At 41.5% G+C, this 16,128-nt stretch overlaps 1 protein-coding gene across 7 annotated transcripts in view; it reads left to right on the top strand.

Annotated features, from left to right (window-relative positions):
- The window catches only part of NPRL3 (NPR3 like, GATOR1 complex subunit), a 453,622-nt gene that overhangs the window by 68,477 nt on the left and 369,017 nt on the right, over positions 1-16,128 (top strand). Inside the window, exon 4 of one of the 7 annotated variants that reach the window (XM_063430228.1) lies at positions 801-839. The exons of 5 other annotated variants lie outside the window; for them this stretch is intronic. In XM_063430228.1, the coding sequence (XP_063286298.1) occupies positions 801-839 (39 nt within the window). Of the gene's footprint in view, positions 1-800; positions 840-16,128 lie in introns of those variants that run through there. One more of the 7 variants, XM_063430235.1, reaches the window with a different exon arrangement.

Raw genomic sequence — 16,128 nt, 5'->3', positions numbered from 1 at the left:
TGCAGCCCTAGTCACACCTCCCTGCATGTAACATGCACAGCCTTCGCAAACACTTCCTGCAAAGGGAGATCTAAGGTTCACATTTCCTTTATTGCAAAGTCTTCTTAATTTAGAATGTCTCATTCATGCCCTGTCCATACTATACTAGACCTTGCAGGAGCCTCTGGTGTGTGATTAAAGTTCAATTTACAAAGCAGGAGATAAACCATTCTGAAGTAAATTAATATCTGTTTAAAAATTAAACCATTTTTTTCATGCAGGCTGTCTGTCACAGCTGTGGCTAGAGCTGCGTGGACAGAAACAAGTGATTTAAATCCTAAATGACAGAGAATTGAGCAGTGAGGCTGCAGTGGCATGATCTGTACACACAAACTGCTTCATTAAGCTAAAGTTTTTATGGGGACTATGGTGTCCCTTTAAACATAACTTTTGGTTTTACATTATGCAATCAACATTATTTGTAAAATACATCTTGTATTTTTATTTGTTAATTAAATAATGGTTTATGATTTACCATCAAGCTGGCCATCTGGGGGATTTGGAGTAGTTTGCTCATTTAGTAGTACTTTTTATAATTTTGAAAAAGTTACTTTGGCCAGTAATATTATGTGGCATAGCAAAATAAATCACATTTGCAACCACAGCAAGCAGTGATTTTTATTTAGCTTTCAAACTTTCCATTCATAACAGTGCCTCAAATGTTTACAGTAGATTATAAAGTTTTAATTTGTTAAATTTAATGTGCCTTAGACTGTATGTATGCTTTTGTTTCTTTGTTGATGCCTGTATTCCTATTCCAGAGAACCTTCTCCTCTAACAGATGAGCAATTGGTTGCAGGGTAAGACAATGAATTCTAAACAATAGTACATTGTTTAGAATTTGGCTCTTTTAATAGTTCTTACCTTTTAATCTAATTTCATATCACAATGAATGTAAAACTAATTCAAATTTAAGTTTATCTACTTTCTACTATGAAACTTGATTGCATATTAACATATGGGCACACAATCTGTTCTTTATTATATCTTAAAACTATCTTTAATTTCAGTATTTTCATTTTTTTATGAATCCTCATTTTTCAAAAAAAGTACTTGTAAGCGAGCAAAGAAAACCAAAATGCTAAGTAAATTTATAAAAAATTAAATAAAAAAATGCTTACATTATAGTGTGCAAAAACAAACATTAATTGTAGGGAAATCAAAGTGACAAATTAAATAAGTTTATGTATGAATAAGGAAATTCCTGACAGTTTATATTCCTTTTAAATTTATTTTCCGTTGTCTGTGGAGTTTGATGTCTTTGTAAAACGATTCCCTATCGTTTCAAAAGCAGATTTAAAGGATCACTCTAACCCAGGGCTCGACAAATCCGAGGAGCCAGGTAGCCATGGCCTGGGATTTGTGAGCCTGTTCAGCCCCTGAGATTGTAGGCGGGCAGTTGGCTTACACAGGGCTGAGGCGGGCAGGCAGGCGGACGATCAGCTCAGGGAGACGGGCAGCTGAATGAGTGCGACGGCGGTGAGGGAGCCTTAATCTCCCTGCTCTGTTCCCTCGCGTGCCTTCCAGTGAGGCTGGGAGCCGGAATATGACATCATGCCCCGCATCACTAAACAGTGCTCTAGGAAGCAGAGCAGGAAGATGACAAGAAGCCCCACTGGACTCCAGGGAAAACTAATCCACTCCAGTGCTCCCAAAGGTAGGGAGGCTGGGTGGATTTAAAAAAAAAAAAAAAAAAAAAGGTTTTGTGAGTAAGTGTATGTCTGTCTCAGTGAGTGTGTATGTTTAGGTGACCTGCCCCCTCCAATCATAGGGAATGTTTTTATTCACTATTTTCCCACGCCATTCTGGTAACGCCGCAGCTGGCCCATCTCCATGGCTGAGATAATCAATCTTGACTATCTCAGCCAATCCTATGCTTCCCCATAGAAAAACTTAACACCAGGCTGCGCAACCAACTTCTCCTCATAGAGATGCATTGAATAAGTGCATCCCTATGGGGAATATTAATGTAGGTAGCATTAATGTATGTGCAGCACTGACCCAGGAAGCACTTCTAGAGGCAGTGACTGTCACTAGAGTAGTTACCAGACAGCAATGTAAACCCTGCCTTTAGTCTGAAAAGTCAATGTTAACATTGACAAGCGTGCTGGGACAGTATATAGACTTCAGAACAACTACATTATGCTGTAAGGGTTCTGGTGACTATAGTGTCCCTTTAAGAATTGTATTATTGACGTTGAAAAATCTGGCTCCTAGATTTCAAGCAAATTTGTCGAGCCCTGCTCTAGGCACCATAGCAATTTATGCTCATTGCATAGCATGCATTTATATGACAAGCAAATCTATTCCCTGCTCTCTATCTCTGCAGAAAAACTGAGCCATAGATGGTGTTAATAGAAGATTGTTGCATAGTCTCTTCACTGTGCATAGGATAATATAAGCTACAGCCATGGCTACTATGGTTTTGTTTAGTTGTTCCATTCATCTTTTCATATATTACTATGAATGGAAAACAAGTGAAGTTGACTTACTTAACCCGTAAACACCTGCTGGACAGGGTCTTATGGGATAACAAATGCCTAAAAAATCAGAGTAAGGGATTTATAAATTATTGCTCTTGGATTGAACAGTGACTTAAAGATAGAACGCAGAGGAAAAAAAAGTTGGTCAAAGATGGTATGTGAAGTTTTGTGGGGGTCTGTTTAGGGTCCATCTCTCTTTGTCCTGTTTATTAAAGATCTTGCAGTAGAGAATTGAAAGTCATATAGATAACACAAAATTAGGTTGTATAATACAATGTTAACAGTATTTATTTCTGACACCCACTAAAGACCTGTTAACTTGCATATGTGAACATTACAGATTCTCTCAAATGGCATTGAATTACATTGCCAGAGACTAGGGACACTGTTGGTGCACCAAAACCTCTTCATTAAGATGAAGTGGTTTTTCCTTTCATAAATTTTTTTTTCTGCATTTAGAAGCTAAAACTGGAGTCCCCTGGGTCTGCCATTACGCCCCGATCCCAAGTGGCCTGGCTGTCCCTCAAGATCCAAGAGTCCAGAAAGGTGACGGGTGGATGAGTGAGCAAGCTGGACTTGATCGAGAAAACTGACACTGCCTGAGCAAATCAGGAACAACAAGAAGAGTCCTCCCCTGCAGTAGCCTCTCCGTCCGTACAACCAGCGAATACCTGCCTCTAGGTCTCCGTCCATAGCTTCTCCAAGTTTAATGATGAGAAAGGCAACATTGATGGATTCCTGGAGGATTTTGAGCAACAGTGTGCATGAAATCGCCTACCGCCACGGAAACTGCATACCCCCCTTGGATGAGAGGCGGATGGGACATCCGCATGAGGGTTGCCGAGTGATTACTCGTGAGGATTTGGGGGAGAGGACTGATAGGTTGTGAATGGCCATGTATTCAGTTACCCCGGATTCCTACCAAATTCTGCGGGATACAACCCATGTATGGAAGATAGGGCATGCATTGGAGGGGTGGTGGACAGGGAGTACGGTGCACTTCTGGGAATGCCATCCTGCCCTCGTAGATGCAACAGTGAACCCAAGATTGCCTTCCAAACACAGCAATAACAGCCACAGAGTTGGTGCAACACTGTACCGGCATCGCTACGCTACCCGAGACCCACAATTTACCGTCATAGGTAGCAGGTGCTGGTCAATGGCACCTCCATTGAAGGACTGTGGGACACTGGGGCATTCCTGACAATCGCTAAGCCCTATTTGTTGCGAGGTGTCCCACAATTGCCCCAACAGTGATCTACGTTGCTGTAGGGTGGCAACTTTCAATCCCAATGGCCAGTGTTTAGCCGGATTGGGGAGTGGGTAGTGAACACAGGGAAGTGGGAGGGTTGAAATCCCTCAATGTGGATATGTTGTTGGGCAACGATTTAGGCCCCATGGAGAAATACTTAGTCCAGGTTGTGACCTTGGCACAAGCTTCAAATGAAAATGTTTACCCTGTTGGGAATGGAGATTTCCCAGCCATGAGCTCTCTTTAACCCCTTGAGGACCAAACTTCTGGAATAAAAGGGAATCATGACATGTCATGTGACCTTAAGGGGTTAAACACCTCTCCGTCTTGCCATGGACCGGGTAAGGCGATAACCCCCTGACTTGACAGACAGCCAGCAACTCAAAGTAAACAGTAGTATGGCAAGAGAAAAGACTGCACAATTTTGTATTAGAAACATGCTTGTAACAAATGTTGCACTTTTTATATAAGAAAGAGAAAACAAGAGTATATGGGCTATGTCCGCTGATGATAGTCGGTAGTTGGTTAATCTCAGACATGTATTGGTGTCAGTGTGTATATAAAGTAAATTTAGTGAAATAGGTAGATTATTCTAGCAAGCGTAAGCAGTGTACTTCGACACGCAAGTTTTAATAGAAAGATTTGGAACTTACTGCAGGCATAGGGTAAAGGGTGAAATTTGACAATACGTGTGAAATAAACATACCAAACTAACTAAGAGTATAACTTGCTTTCACAGGGTAGTTAAAATCTGTGAATACAACCCTCTGTTGCCTGTCACTCAGCCACTGCCTTACCCATTCAACAAAATTGGAATCCAAAGTTAAAGATTGCAATTTTTTTGATAAGCCTGCTATATGCAACAGTGTCAAAAGCCTTAATGAAATCTAGGTAAGCAATGTCTCCTGCACCACACTGATCTATGATTTTAGTTACCCAATCCAAAAAATGAATAAGATAGTTTGGCATGATCTCCCTGAAGTAAACCCATGTTGTCTCTGATCTTGAAATCCATGTGATTTTAGATGTTCAACAATCCTATCCTTTAACATGATTTCCATTACTTTCCCCACTAATGAAGTAAGGCTTACTGGCCTATAGTTGCCCGGCTCCTCCCTACTGCTTTTCTTGTGAATGGGCACAACATTCGCTAACTTCCAATCTTCTGGGACTACTCCTGTTAACAATGATTGTTTAAATAAATGTATTAATGGTTTTGCTAGTACACCACTAAGCTCTTTTAATAACTTTGGGTGTGTTCCATCAGGTCCCATTGACTTATTTGAAATAGAACCTCTTCCTCTGTAAACTCACATGTAACAAATGACTTATTCGTGCTTTTTCCTAACTGAGGCCCCTTTCCTTCATTTTCATCTGTAAATACTGAACACAAATATTCATTGAGACAGCCAGCTAGACCTTTATCCTCTTCTACATACCTTCTTTCTTTTGTTTTTAATCTAACTAATCCTTGTTTTACTTTTCTTTTCTCATTTATGTATCTAAAAATGTTTTGTCCCCCTTTTTTTTTTACTAACTGTGCTATTTTCTCTTCTGTGTGTGGTTTGGAAGCTCTTATAACTTGCTTAGCCTCTTTCTGCCTAATCTTAAAGCTCTGTCCATCTTCCTCACTCTGTTTTTTTTTTTTTTTATAATTACTAAATGCTAACTTTTTGTTTTTTACTATTTTGGCCACATCTGTGGAGTGGTTTCTTGAATTTTTTGCTTTTACTGACAGGCCTAATGCAATTTTCTGTTGCCTTCAGCAGTTCAACTTTTAACTAATCCCATTTCTCTTGTACTCCATTTAAATTGTTCGACTCTGATAATGACTCCTTTTATACATATTCTAATTTTAGAAAAGTCTGTTTTTCTAAAGTCTAAAATGTTTTTGTGTGGTGTGACTCAGTCACTGTTCTTATATTAAACCACACTGACTGATGATCACTGGATCCTAAACTTTCACCTACAGTATATCGGATACCAAATCTCCATTTGTTAACATTCTATCTAGTATGGCCTCTTTACGAGTTGGCTCCTCAACGACTTGTTTTAGAGACAGTCCCAGTAGGGAGTTTAGAATGTGTTCTCCTGGCACAAGCGACTATTTTGGATTTCCAGTTCACATCAGGAAGATTAGTCACCCATGATGAAAACTTCCCCCTTCATTGTCATTTTAGCTATTTCCTCAACTGGTAGATTATCTAACTCTTCTATTTGTTCTGGGGGCCTATGAATCACGCCTACACGTGTTACTGTGTTATTACCAAATTCTAACATAACCCAAACGGACTCTGTTATGGTCGTGACTTAAATATGAATATTAATTTAATAATTATATATATATATATATATATATATATATATATATATATATATATATAAATAATAATTAAGCAACAAATAACAACATTAATATTTTTTTAGAGTTCGGTATTATGGTCGAATATATAATAGGAAATACACAAAACATTGTAGTATTAAATGTATATTTAATATAATTATAATAACAATTAAACAAATGCTAGCAGAATGTCAATTTACCACAATAATTACACAATACAAAACTACAACATATTACTTACACGGCTCCAGCCTGTTTGGCTGGAGATATACAGTCAGCTACATGTTCCAACAATGCAAGCAAAGGAAAACAGAGACTGAATTCCTTCTACTATTTTGGTTTTATCCAGTAAGTAGGCTGGCCTGTGATGTCACTGCCATAAGCACATGAGTTAGCACACTGACCCCTAGTGGTGCCTCTAAAGCATTAAGCTCATTATGCTTTACTGGTGCGTCTAAAGCATTAAGCTCATTATGCTTTTTTATGACAAAAAGTCATTAATTAATAAATACCATTACAGACTCTATGTTCGCCTCACTAACTTTTATTAGTCTATATTTTATGCTATCCTTCACTTATAGGGCCACCCCTCCCGCTTTCTTGCCTTCCCTGTCTTTTCTATATAATGCCCTGGTATTGCTATGTCCCAGTTATTTTTCTCATTATACCATGTCTAAGTAACAGCGACTAAATCTACATTATCAGTTGCCATTATTGCCACAAGCTCATGGATCTTATTCCCTAAACTGCGAGCTTATCATTTTTTCTAACACACTTGCTACAGGCACCTTCTGTCCTTGGTTTGGGGGGCAATTGGATTGATTTTTTTTTTTTAAATTCTTTATTTTTATTCGTGCATAGCATGAACAAGCATATTTGCACTGCCACAACAGTGGATTGATGTTTTATCACACTTTTACCCCATCCACCTCCTAGTTTAAATTTATCCTAGCAAAACCTCTGAACTGCTCACTGAGAACATTTGTTCCCTTTTGAGAATGATGCAAACCATCTTTTGTGTACAATGAATTTCCATTCCAAACAGAACTACCATGAGAAATGAAGCTAAATCCTTGCTCCAGACACCATTCACCAAGCCACAAGTTAAAGTCCCTAATACGCATCCGCATGTCGTTCTGGATGTTCTGCACAGGCAGAACTTCAGAGACTGACCGTGTGGAAGCAACCTGCCGTATATCATTGGCAAAAAATACAAAAAACTTCCTTTACCTCTGAAACCCATTGCAAGCCAAGTAATTTGTCCCTAGATGGACAAGTACATCCAATTTCCCTTCCTGCTTTGCTCGCTTAACAATATTACAAATACGTCACCTGTCTCTGTGAGCAGTTCCGGGAAGACTTCTCACAAGACCACTATTCCCCAGCTCTACACCTCTTATGATAGAATCCCCCAACAACTGTTTTCTACTAGGCCTCACCATAGTCTGCAAGCCTGTTTCCATAATGCCACTACACTCGGTGCCTGAGACTGTCTCCACAACACCATTACCCTTAGTGCCTGAGCCTGTCTCCACAACACCACTACCCTCAGTGCCTGAGCCTCTCTCCACAACACCACTACCCTCAGTGCCTGAGCCTCTCTCCACAACACCACTACCCTCAGTGCCTGAGCCTGTCTCCACAACACCACTACCCTCAGTGTCTGAGCCTGTCTCCACACCACCACTACCCTCAGTGTCTGAGCCTGTCTCCACACCACCACTACCCTCAGTGCCTGAGCCTGTCTCCACACCACCACTACCCTCAGTGCCTGAGCCTGTCTCCACAACACCACTACCCGCAGTGCCTGAGCCTGTCTCCACAACACCACTACCCGCAGTGCCTGAGCCTGTCTCCACAACACCACTACCCGCAGTGCCTGAGCCTGTCTCCACAACACCACTACCCGCAGTGCCTGAGCCTGTCTCCACAACACCACTACCCGCAGTGCCTGAGCCTGTCTCCACAACACCACTACCCGCAGTGCCTGAGCCTGTCTCCACAACACCACTACCCTCAGTGCCTGAGCCTGTCTCCACAACACCACTACCCTCAGTGCCTGAGCCTGTCTCCACAACACCACTACCCTCATTGCCTGAGCCTGTCTCCACAACACCATTACGATCTGAAAGTGCTGAAAATGAATTATGTAGAGAAACAGACTGTGCAATATGCCTTTTATTCACAACTCTGTCTACCAGATACTACAGTAATTCATCTGCCATTCTTACGAAGTCTCTGTGGTAGTGGCTTTGCAACATTTGCATAGAAAAAAGTCTAAAATGGATCAGCGCTAAAAATGACACAAATATGGGGGTGTATGATAATAGGCAGCACACCTATAGACAGGGGAGTACTCTCCAATCCCCTATAGATAGTTAGGAGTAGAACAAAAAAAACTAAAGAAAGGGTGCGCCTTTAATACAGAAGATTATATATAAAATATAAGCATAACATAGTCCGCAATAAATAAGGAAAATTCCTGCAGGGCAGCGGTAATTCGTCTCAGATGTAAGTTAGTATTTTCAGTACGCCATATGGAAAGAAGAACAAAAAGAGAGAAAATCCAATGGTACAGTAGGTAGGTATATATGGATATATAAGAATATGTAAGTATTACTCACAATTTCCAGAGCTAAAATCCAGCTCTGGTATGAAATGCTTGCAGTGGAATGATCCCCACTCAAGGATATATGGAGTAATGGCTTACAGTTCAGTAGTCCAACAATGGTTCCAGCCGAAAATAAAAAGATAAAATATATAGTTCTCTCTGCTTTAACTGGAGTGTAAATTTAAAAGAAAGTATAAAATTTACTCACTATATATATTGAGTAGGCTTATACTGCTCGGTGTATAGCGTATGGGTGGTATAGTCCCCACCTAAGGATACTTTGGGCGTTTCTTAGGATGATGAAAACCAAAAAAAAGTCAGGTTTAAAGATGAAATAAAATAGAATAAAAAAGAAAAGTGGCAACTAAAATATTTAGGGCCAAAATTCCTTTATTATAACAATATATAAAATATATAAAACAAACTCTAGACGCGTTTCGCCTACAATAGGCTTCTTCAAGTAGAGTATAATAAAAACATAAACCTGACTTACAATGCTTTATATAGGATACCTTTAATTGTATTGAAATTCAAAATTTCCCACCAAAATGACGTCATTATCACCTTAGTTTTAAAATACATATTAAAATTGTATGGCAGTAATATAATTAACATATAAACATATATACAAGAATAAATATACATATAACTTTAAAAAACTAGGTGCCGATATGTTGGAAATCTGTATAAGAAAAAAACCACGTGACGCGCGGCTAAAATCACTTCCGCGTCACGTGCTATAAATGGAACGCATGCGTCACATATTAATTGAACGCATGCGAGGAGAGCCAGCCGGGCGAGACAGATCCGACGTCGCGTCACCAAAGGGGAGGAGCCCTATGGTGTTTGCATGCTGCCTGCTCGGATAGGCGAGCAGACAGCATGCTTACAGTGTGTGTAAACGGGCCATAGGTTCAAAGCCTGGAAGGGGAGAAAAGTCCATCAGTTAGGTTGGGAGAAAGCCCAACATACAGTTGGATTAACAATAAAGTACCAGACTCTTTTTAAAGAGAACTGGACTGCATATTTATAAAAAGACTTAATATATATTTATATACTTGCAAACTTTTAAATACAATTTGTCATGAGTACATCATAAAATAACAGGAAAAAATACATATAAACAAATATAAAATAGAGAATAAAATATAAAATGAGTGGAAAATAATAAAAACAAGCAGAAATAGGGACTTATAAAAAATTAGGAATAGGGACTTATAAAAAGTTAAAAAGGTCAAAATCTATATTGAGACCCTGTGGGGCAAGAGTCTTTAAATGAAAAGCCCATTCCATCTCTTTGCTGCCTAATTTTTTTTTTAATATCACCACCTCTCCAATAGATACTGCAGGTATCTATGCCTATGCATTTGAGAAGTTTAGGGTTTTTTCTGTTTTAAAAAAAAATGCTTAGATAAGGAATGGTTTTCATGCCCTTTTAGGATATTCCGGCAATGTTCTGCCAATCTAGTTTTTAATTCCCTAGTGGTCATGCCCACATATTGAAGACCGCATAGGCATTCTAATAGATAAATAACATTATTTGTGCTGCAGTGAATAATTTTTTTTTAAGGGTATGTTCTCTATGTTCTCTTGACTTAATGGTCTCATCCGTACGTTTACATACTATGCACTTATTGCATTTAAAAAAAACCTTTGGGTTTATTTAAAAAGGAAGGGGGACAAAAGGAAGAGTTAGTGTGGCTATGTTTAGTATAGTTTTTTGTAAGGATGGATTTAAAGCTGGGTGCCCCTCTGAATATGACCTGTGGTTTGTCAGGAATAATACCAGCTAAAGTCTCATCCTGTTTTTTTTTTAATTTTATTTTTTTTAAATTCTTTATTTTTGCGGGCGCATGTTCAAACAGTTGCTTGCGTAGCAGTATACATTCGTACAATTCAAAATGCGTAAAGGAAATACAAATATTTCGCCCATTTTTTTTTGTTTTTCTTTCGGTGTACAAGAATATACAATGTATGTAACTGGTTAATAGAACATTGACATGTTAACTCTGTAAGGTAAGTCGAGTGTGTAGGGTGTGAGAGGTGTCTAGAGGACTTGTCTATCCAAGCTTGCTGTGTGAGGTGCTCTGTATCCCCGAGCTGGGGGGGGGAAGAAGTAGATGTCACCTTGTGTTTTGGTCTGCTAGTGAGTGGTGTGGTTAGTGTCACGTCCCCTTACTGATATCCCCTCTACCGGGGTAGTGAGATGTGCGGGCCATAGGGGTGATATTAGCGGAAACCAACATGAGAGGAAAATAGTCAAATGAGGAAATAAAAAATTAAACTATATATATTCAGTGAAATAAAACAATTAAACTATACACAGTCCCGGTCCATGTTGTTACATGGAGTCTTGAGGTGTGAGTCCCGATACATGGGCAAAGGCCTCAGGTTGCGCCAGCTGCTTGCGTGCCTGTTATGGTCTTCCGAGGGACGAAAGAGGTGGCCGTTGCAGGGTTCCACGCGTGTGTGGCAGATTTAGCTGGGTAAGGTGTTAACTGCAGGGTGGTCTGTTGGAGGCCCAGGGTCCCCAGCAGTGCAGCGGCCTCCTGTAGAGTGTGGACATAGTGCGAGTTGTCCCCGTGGAGGATCAGCAGGGTCTGCGAAGGGCGCCACCGGTACTGGATATTATGGTCCCGTAGGAGGGTGGTGAAAGGCTGCAGGGATTTTCGCCATTTCAGTGTGTCGCCAGAGACATCAGCAAAGAAAGATATGTCCAGGTTCTCGAATTTGTAAATGGGAGTCCCTCGTATAGCGGCCTGGACTGATGCTTTCTCTCTAATGGTTTGAAATTGGACCACCAGGTCCCTGGGTGCTGCGGTCGGCGCCTTCCGTGACTTGGGTATGCGGAACACTCCGGTGAAGGCTATGTTTTTAGCCTGTCGTGATGTGAGCAGGGATGCCGTTAGTCTCCGCAGGAAATGCGGGATTTCGGCCTCTGGTATGTCCTCGGGTACTCCTCGTATCTTGAGGTTTTTGCTCCTTCTTCTGTCTTCAAGGTCTGTGAATCGCAGGTCTGTGATGGCCTGTTGCTGTTTGAGGGCCTGGACCCTCGAGGGCCGCAATCTTCTGGGAGTGCGTGTCAGACGAGGCTTCCACAACCCCCAGCCTGCCCACGAGGCCTGTGAGGTCCGCCCGGAGCAAGGCCACGTCCGCTTGGATCGTTTTCGTCAGGTCAGTGAGCATCACCCGCAGGGCTGCCTCTGTCACCGGGGCCGAATCAGCGTTCCGTGGGACTGGTTGTGGGTTAACCAGGGCCGGCGGTGTAGTGTTGTTCAGATTCAGTGAGAAGTCATCTGAGTAGTCTGAGCAATCTGTAATGTCGGCCGCCATATTGGGCCTTAGCGCTCCACGCGCTTGGCGAAGCATGTCCCCGATATTCATTCCCGGCCTGGGTTTGTCAGGTTTCTGCTTTTTAAGTTTTCTCCCCATGTTGGTCAGGGCTATGTTTGCTTCTTTTGAGGGTTAAATTCAGCTGGGCGATCTGGCTTTGGAGCGTTGTGGCCCGGAGCGATGTGCAGACACGTCCGTTCTCTTTCAGTGCTTAGCCACGCCCCCTCATCCTGTTTTAATATATGCCAATGTTTGTTAGTAATCTTCTTTATAACATTATTTTTGTTCTTGAAGTCGAAGATAATTGGCAATGTTGGGGCATTTTTGGAGGCTTGATTCTCTCTATACTCCAAAAGATCTGATCTCTCTTTCTCCCTAACATTTTTTATAGTTTGCTTTAAGTTGTTTAGGGGATAATTTTTTGGGGGAGAATTTACTTAGTAACATTTGGGATTGAGCCTCAAAATCTTGGGTCAGGGAACCGTTCCTTCGAAGGCGAAGGAATTGACTCTTCGCCTTCGAAGGAACTGTTCCCTGACCCAAGATTTTGAGGCTCAATCCCAAATGTTACTAAGTAAATTCTCCCCCCAAAAATTATCCCCTAAACAACTTAAAGCAAACTATAAAAAATGTTAGGGAGAAAGAGAGATCAGATCTTTTGGAGTATAGAGAGAATCAAGCCTCCAAAAAATTATCCCCTAAACAACTTAAACCAAACTATAAAAAATGTATTTACAAATCTCAGACTTTCAAAAATACAATCTCCTGCCGCAAAATAGAGAACTGTGTACAGATTAGACGGCATACAAATCTCCAAAAAGTGGAACGTGAAACAAATGCATAACAACTATTACACTGAACAAAGTCTGCCATTTTAATGAGGTGAATAATTTAAATCAAACCAATCTTAATTTCTTTTTTTGTCCTCCTGTATTCCTCAGATTATCTCCAGTTTATCTCCGGACTATCTCTAATCACACTCTTTGAAGCTGCAACCAAGCCATATTACCCAAGCTAATGACCACAACCCTTATATAACTCCTAAAATCACCACCCACTAGGAATGTTTTGCACCTGGGTAGACCTATGCTTATTTGCAAACGATAGCCAATTAACCAACAATCAATAGCAAACACCTAGCTAATCAAATGCCTTACCAACAGGAAATGAAAACTTGTGCAATCAGTAACCTTTTCCTATAGATGAATCTTACCTGTAACAGTAAAAAAGAAAACTCTTAACAAAATCTTAGACAGTTGAAGATTCTGTAAAACTCTCCAGAATATCTCTAACCACACACTTTGAAGTAGCTTTTAGATGTAGCAACCAAGCTATGTAGCTTTCACCTCCCACCCTGATTGTTAGCGGTTACCCGATACCCGTGCTGGCTGAGTCTCATATAGGTACAGTGTCCCGGCAAGTGAATCATAGATAAAGCTGCATGGTATGCAATATTAAAGTAAAAGAAAATAACAGGTATTAAAACACATGTTGCTGATTGTAGTCAAGCGATTGATTTGTGGCTGCGGAGATATGTCCCAAACAGTAGGAGAGCATAACATGCCGAAGCCCATTAAGATTGAGTCATCCCACACCCTGTGGAGGTAAGGCATCGCCCCCAAGGGATCCAAGGGGATCCCTTGAGACAGTAAACCTATGAGAAGTATGATTTCAACATAATAAGGGCAGATAAGTTGTCTTCCATGCTGCTGTGCTGGTATTAACTCCACACTGTTGCCAGATGCCCGGTGAGTGGCAGGTCTGGATCCTCTGCTAGAGAAACTGCATCGGCGCAGGCCACAAATTTGCCTCCTCTGGGTCCTTCATGGCCATACTGCAACTTTCAGCTGTCGTTCATTTGGCCCCTTATGGGACTTTATCTTCTTCTTCGTGGAGCCCTCGACAGGGAAGACTATGGAGTGGTAGGTTGAGGCTGTACACCTCTAGTTGCCTGCATTTGGTGCTTGAGTTTAGACCAAAAGTCCCAAAACATCTTCTCAAACCTCTACAGGATTGTGGTCGTTCTAGTGCTAGATTCGGGTGGGCACATGGCGCTCACCATTTTGTGTTAGTGGGTTTCCACCGCAGCCCTGAAGATGGTGCCAGGATGTCACTCACCTGGGGGGGCGGGGGGCGGGGGGGGGGGGGAGAGAGAGTGAGTACAATGGAAGACTGTTAGAGCTGCTGAATGGACCTGCTGGATTGACCGCATTCCCTGCACCAGCCGTTGGTAGGCCGCTTGTAGGCTGTAGGTCTGCCCCACTCCTAATCGGCAGAAGCACTCGACCAATGTTCGCGCTATGATTTCTCACAGTCGGTCAGTTTTAAGTTGTGTTTTGCACGCTGAACAGCTTAATTTGTAGCTTTCATCACAGAGTTCCCCGGGATGAGATCTTTCAGCATAGCGGTCAGGCCCCACTCCCCTGTGTGTGATCTTTGAATTAAACTTTTTTTTTTTTGTGTGTGTGTGATTTTGTGTGTTTTGGGGCTTTGAAAAACACCTATACGGACTATACAGGAAGCGCGGCATTGTTGCTGTCAGAAGTGTTGTTACACTTTTTTTGGAAACATCGGAAGTAATGCGCAGACCATCAGTGTTGGATTCTACAAAAGCATACCAGATTGGATGTGATGCATATTTTACAAGATGACTCTATTTTGGTGCAAGTTAAGAACCAATTAAGGATTTGAGGGGGCACTCAACCTTACAATACAGTAAAGTTGTGGAAATATGTCAATATTACAGGTTTCACAGCATAAATACCTATCAACAAATCAGTTTTAAATACACATCATGATCCCCAGCCTCCCATACACAAAACATGTACATCCCTAACACACAGACTACTAATACACAAGCCTCCCTACACTCAGAAACACAACATACCCATACACAAAACCCTAAGATCAGCAGCCTTCATCTGTAAAATTTTAACTCATGCAGACTGATAGAGAAACGGTAAGAGATGATTGTTAGGATGGAAATGACAAGTAGGAAAGGCAGACAGGCACAGAAGACATACTGATAGACAGACGCGTGCGTGCACACATACTGATAGACAGACACGTGCAGACGTGCATACTGACAGACGCACATTCATGCATGCATACTGACACAGGCACACTGACAGACAGGCACACCAGCCGTCACTTTCTCCCAGCAGCACTTGTGGTGCAGCTGCAATTTTTTAAAAGTGGCCCAGTTGCGCTATTACACGGCCACAGTGCTGACCAGCCCCGGAAGATATAAAGCCCATCAGCGTGTGGGCCCCGGTGACAGATATAAAGCCCATCAGCTGCACCGGTGGCAGTTTCGCCGCTGCACGTGATGGCCGGGGTGCCGGACCCGTGACATCCGTCATGGTTGTCGCCACCTGATGGCGGCCCTGTCTGCAGTAAAAATACTTGTAAAGGCCTTGGATTAGGGTACCACTGACAAGGTTGAAAAACAAGGGTGTAGAGTGCACGCAGACTGTGTAACTTGGTCAAGCTATTAGTTTGTCATATGCCATATAACTATCACACTTGATTTTTGCAAAAACTTTTTATATACTTGCTGTCTATTGACTGCTTCTCTAAAGCCTCTGGCCCACTTACTTATGTTTGATATATTATTAGCTAGGCTTTTTATGGCATATTGCTTCAGTATAATTTTCTGAATCGTTACCCAAAACTGTTTTAGAATCTGGAAGAAGAATAGTCTGGTAGGAGCAAGAAAGCTATAAACTGCTAGTTATCTCCGTTTTATTGGACTTGTATGGGAGCATTTCCCAGGCTTACAAACAAAATAGTTAAGGGAACACTGCAAGCACCATAACAATTCCAACACACTGTTGTGGTTATGGTGCAAGGACTGCCCTTATGGTGTCCCATGGTAAGTAGCCATACAGTTTTTATGCAGATTGACAACATAGATTGGGTTCCTAGGCACTTGTGCCACTTAGACCTTCTCTTTCCAGAGAAGTCAGCTGTCTTTACGGAAGAAAGTACTCCACTGCCGCTCTCAACCAATCAGTGTGGACCTGTATGGTCCTCCATAGTGTTTGTTTAATAGAAGGTATAGATA

This window comes from Pelobates fuscus, chromosome 8, assembly GCF_036172605.1.
Source record: "Pelobates fuscus isolate aPelFus1 chromosome 8, aPelFus1.pri, whole genome shotgun sequence".
In the NCBI taxonomy this organism is placed as follows: domain Eukaryota; kingdom Metazoa; phylum Chordata; class Amphibia; order Anura; family Pelobatidae; genus Pelobates; species Pelobates fuscus.
This window is presented reverse-complemented; position numbering and strand designations above follow the sequence as displayed.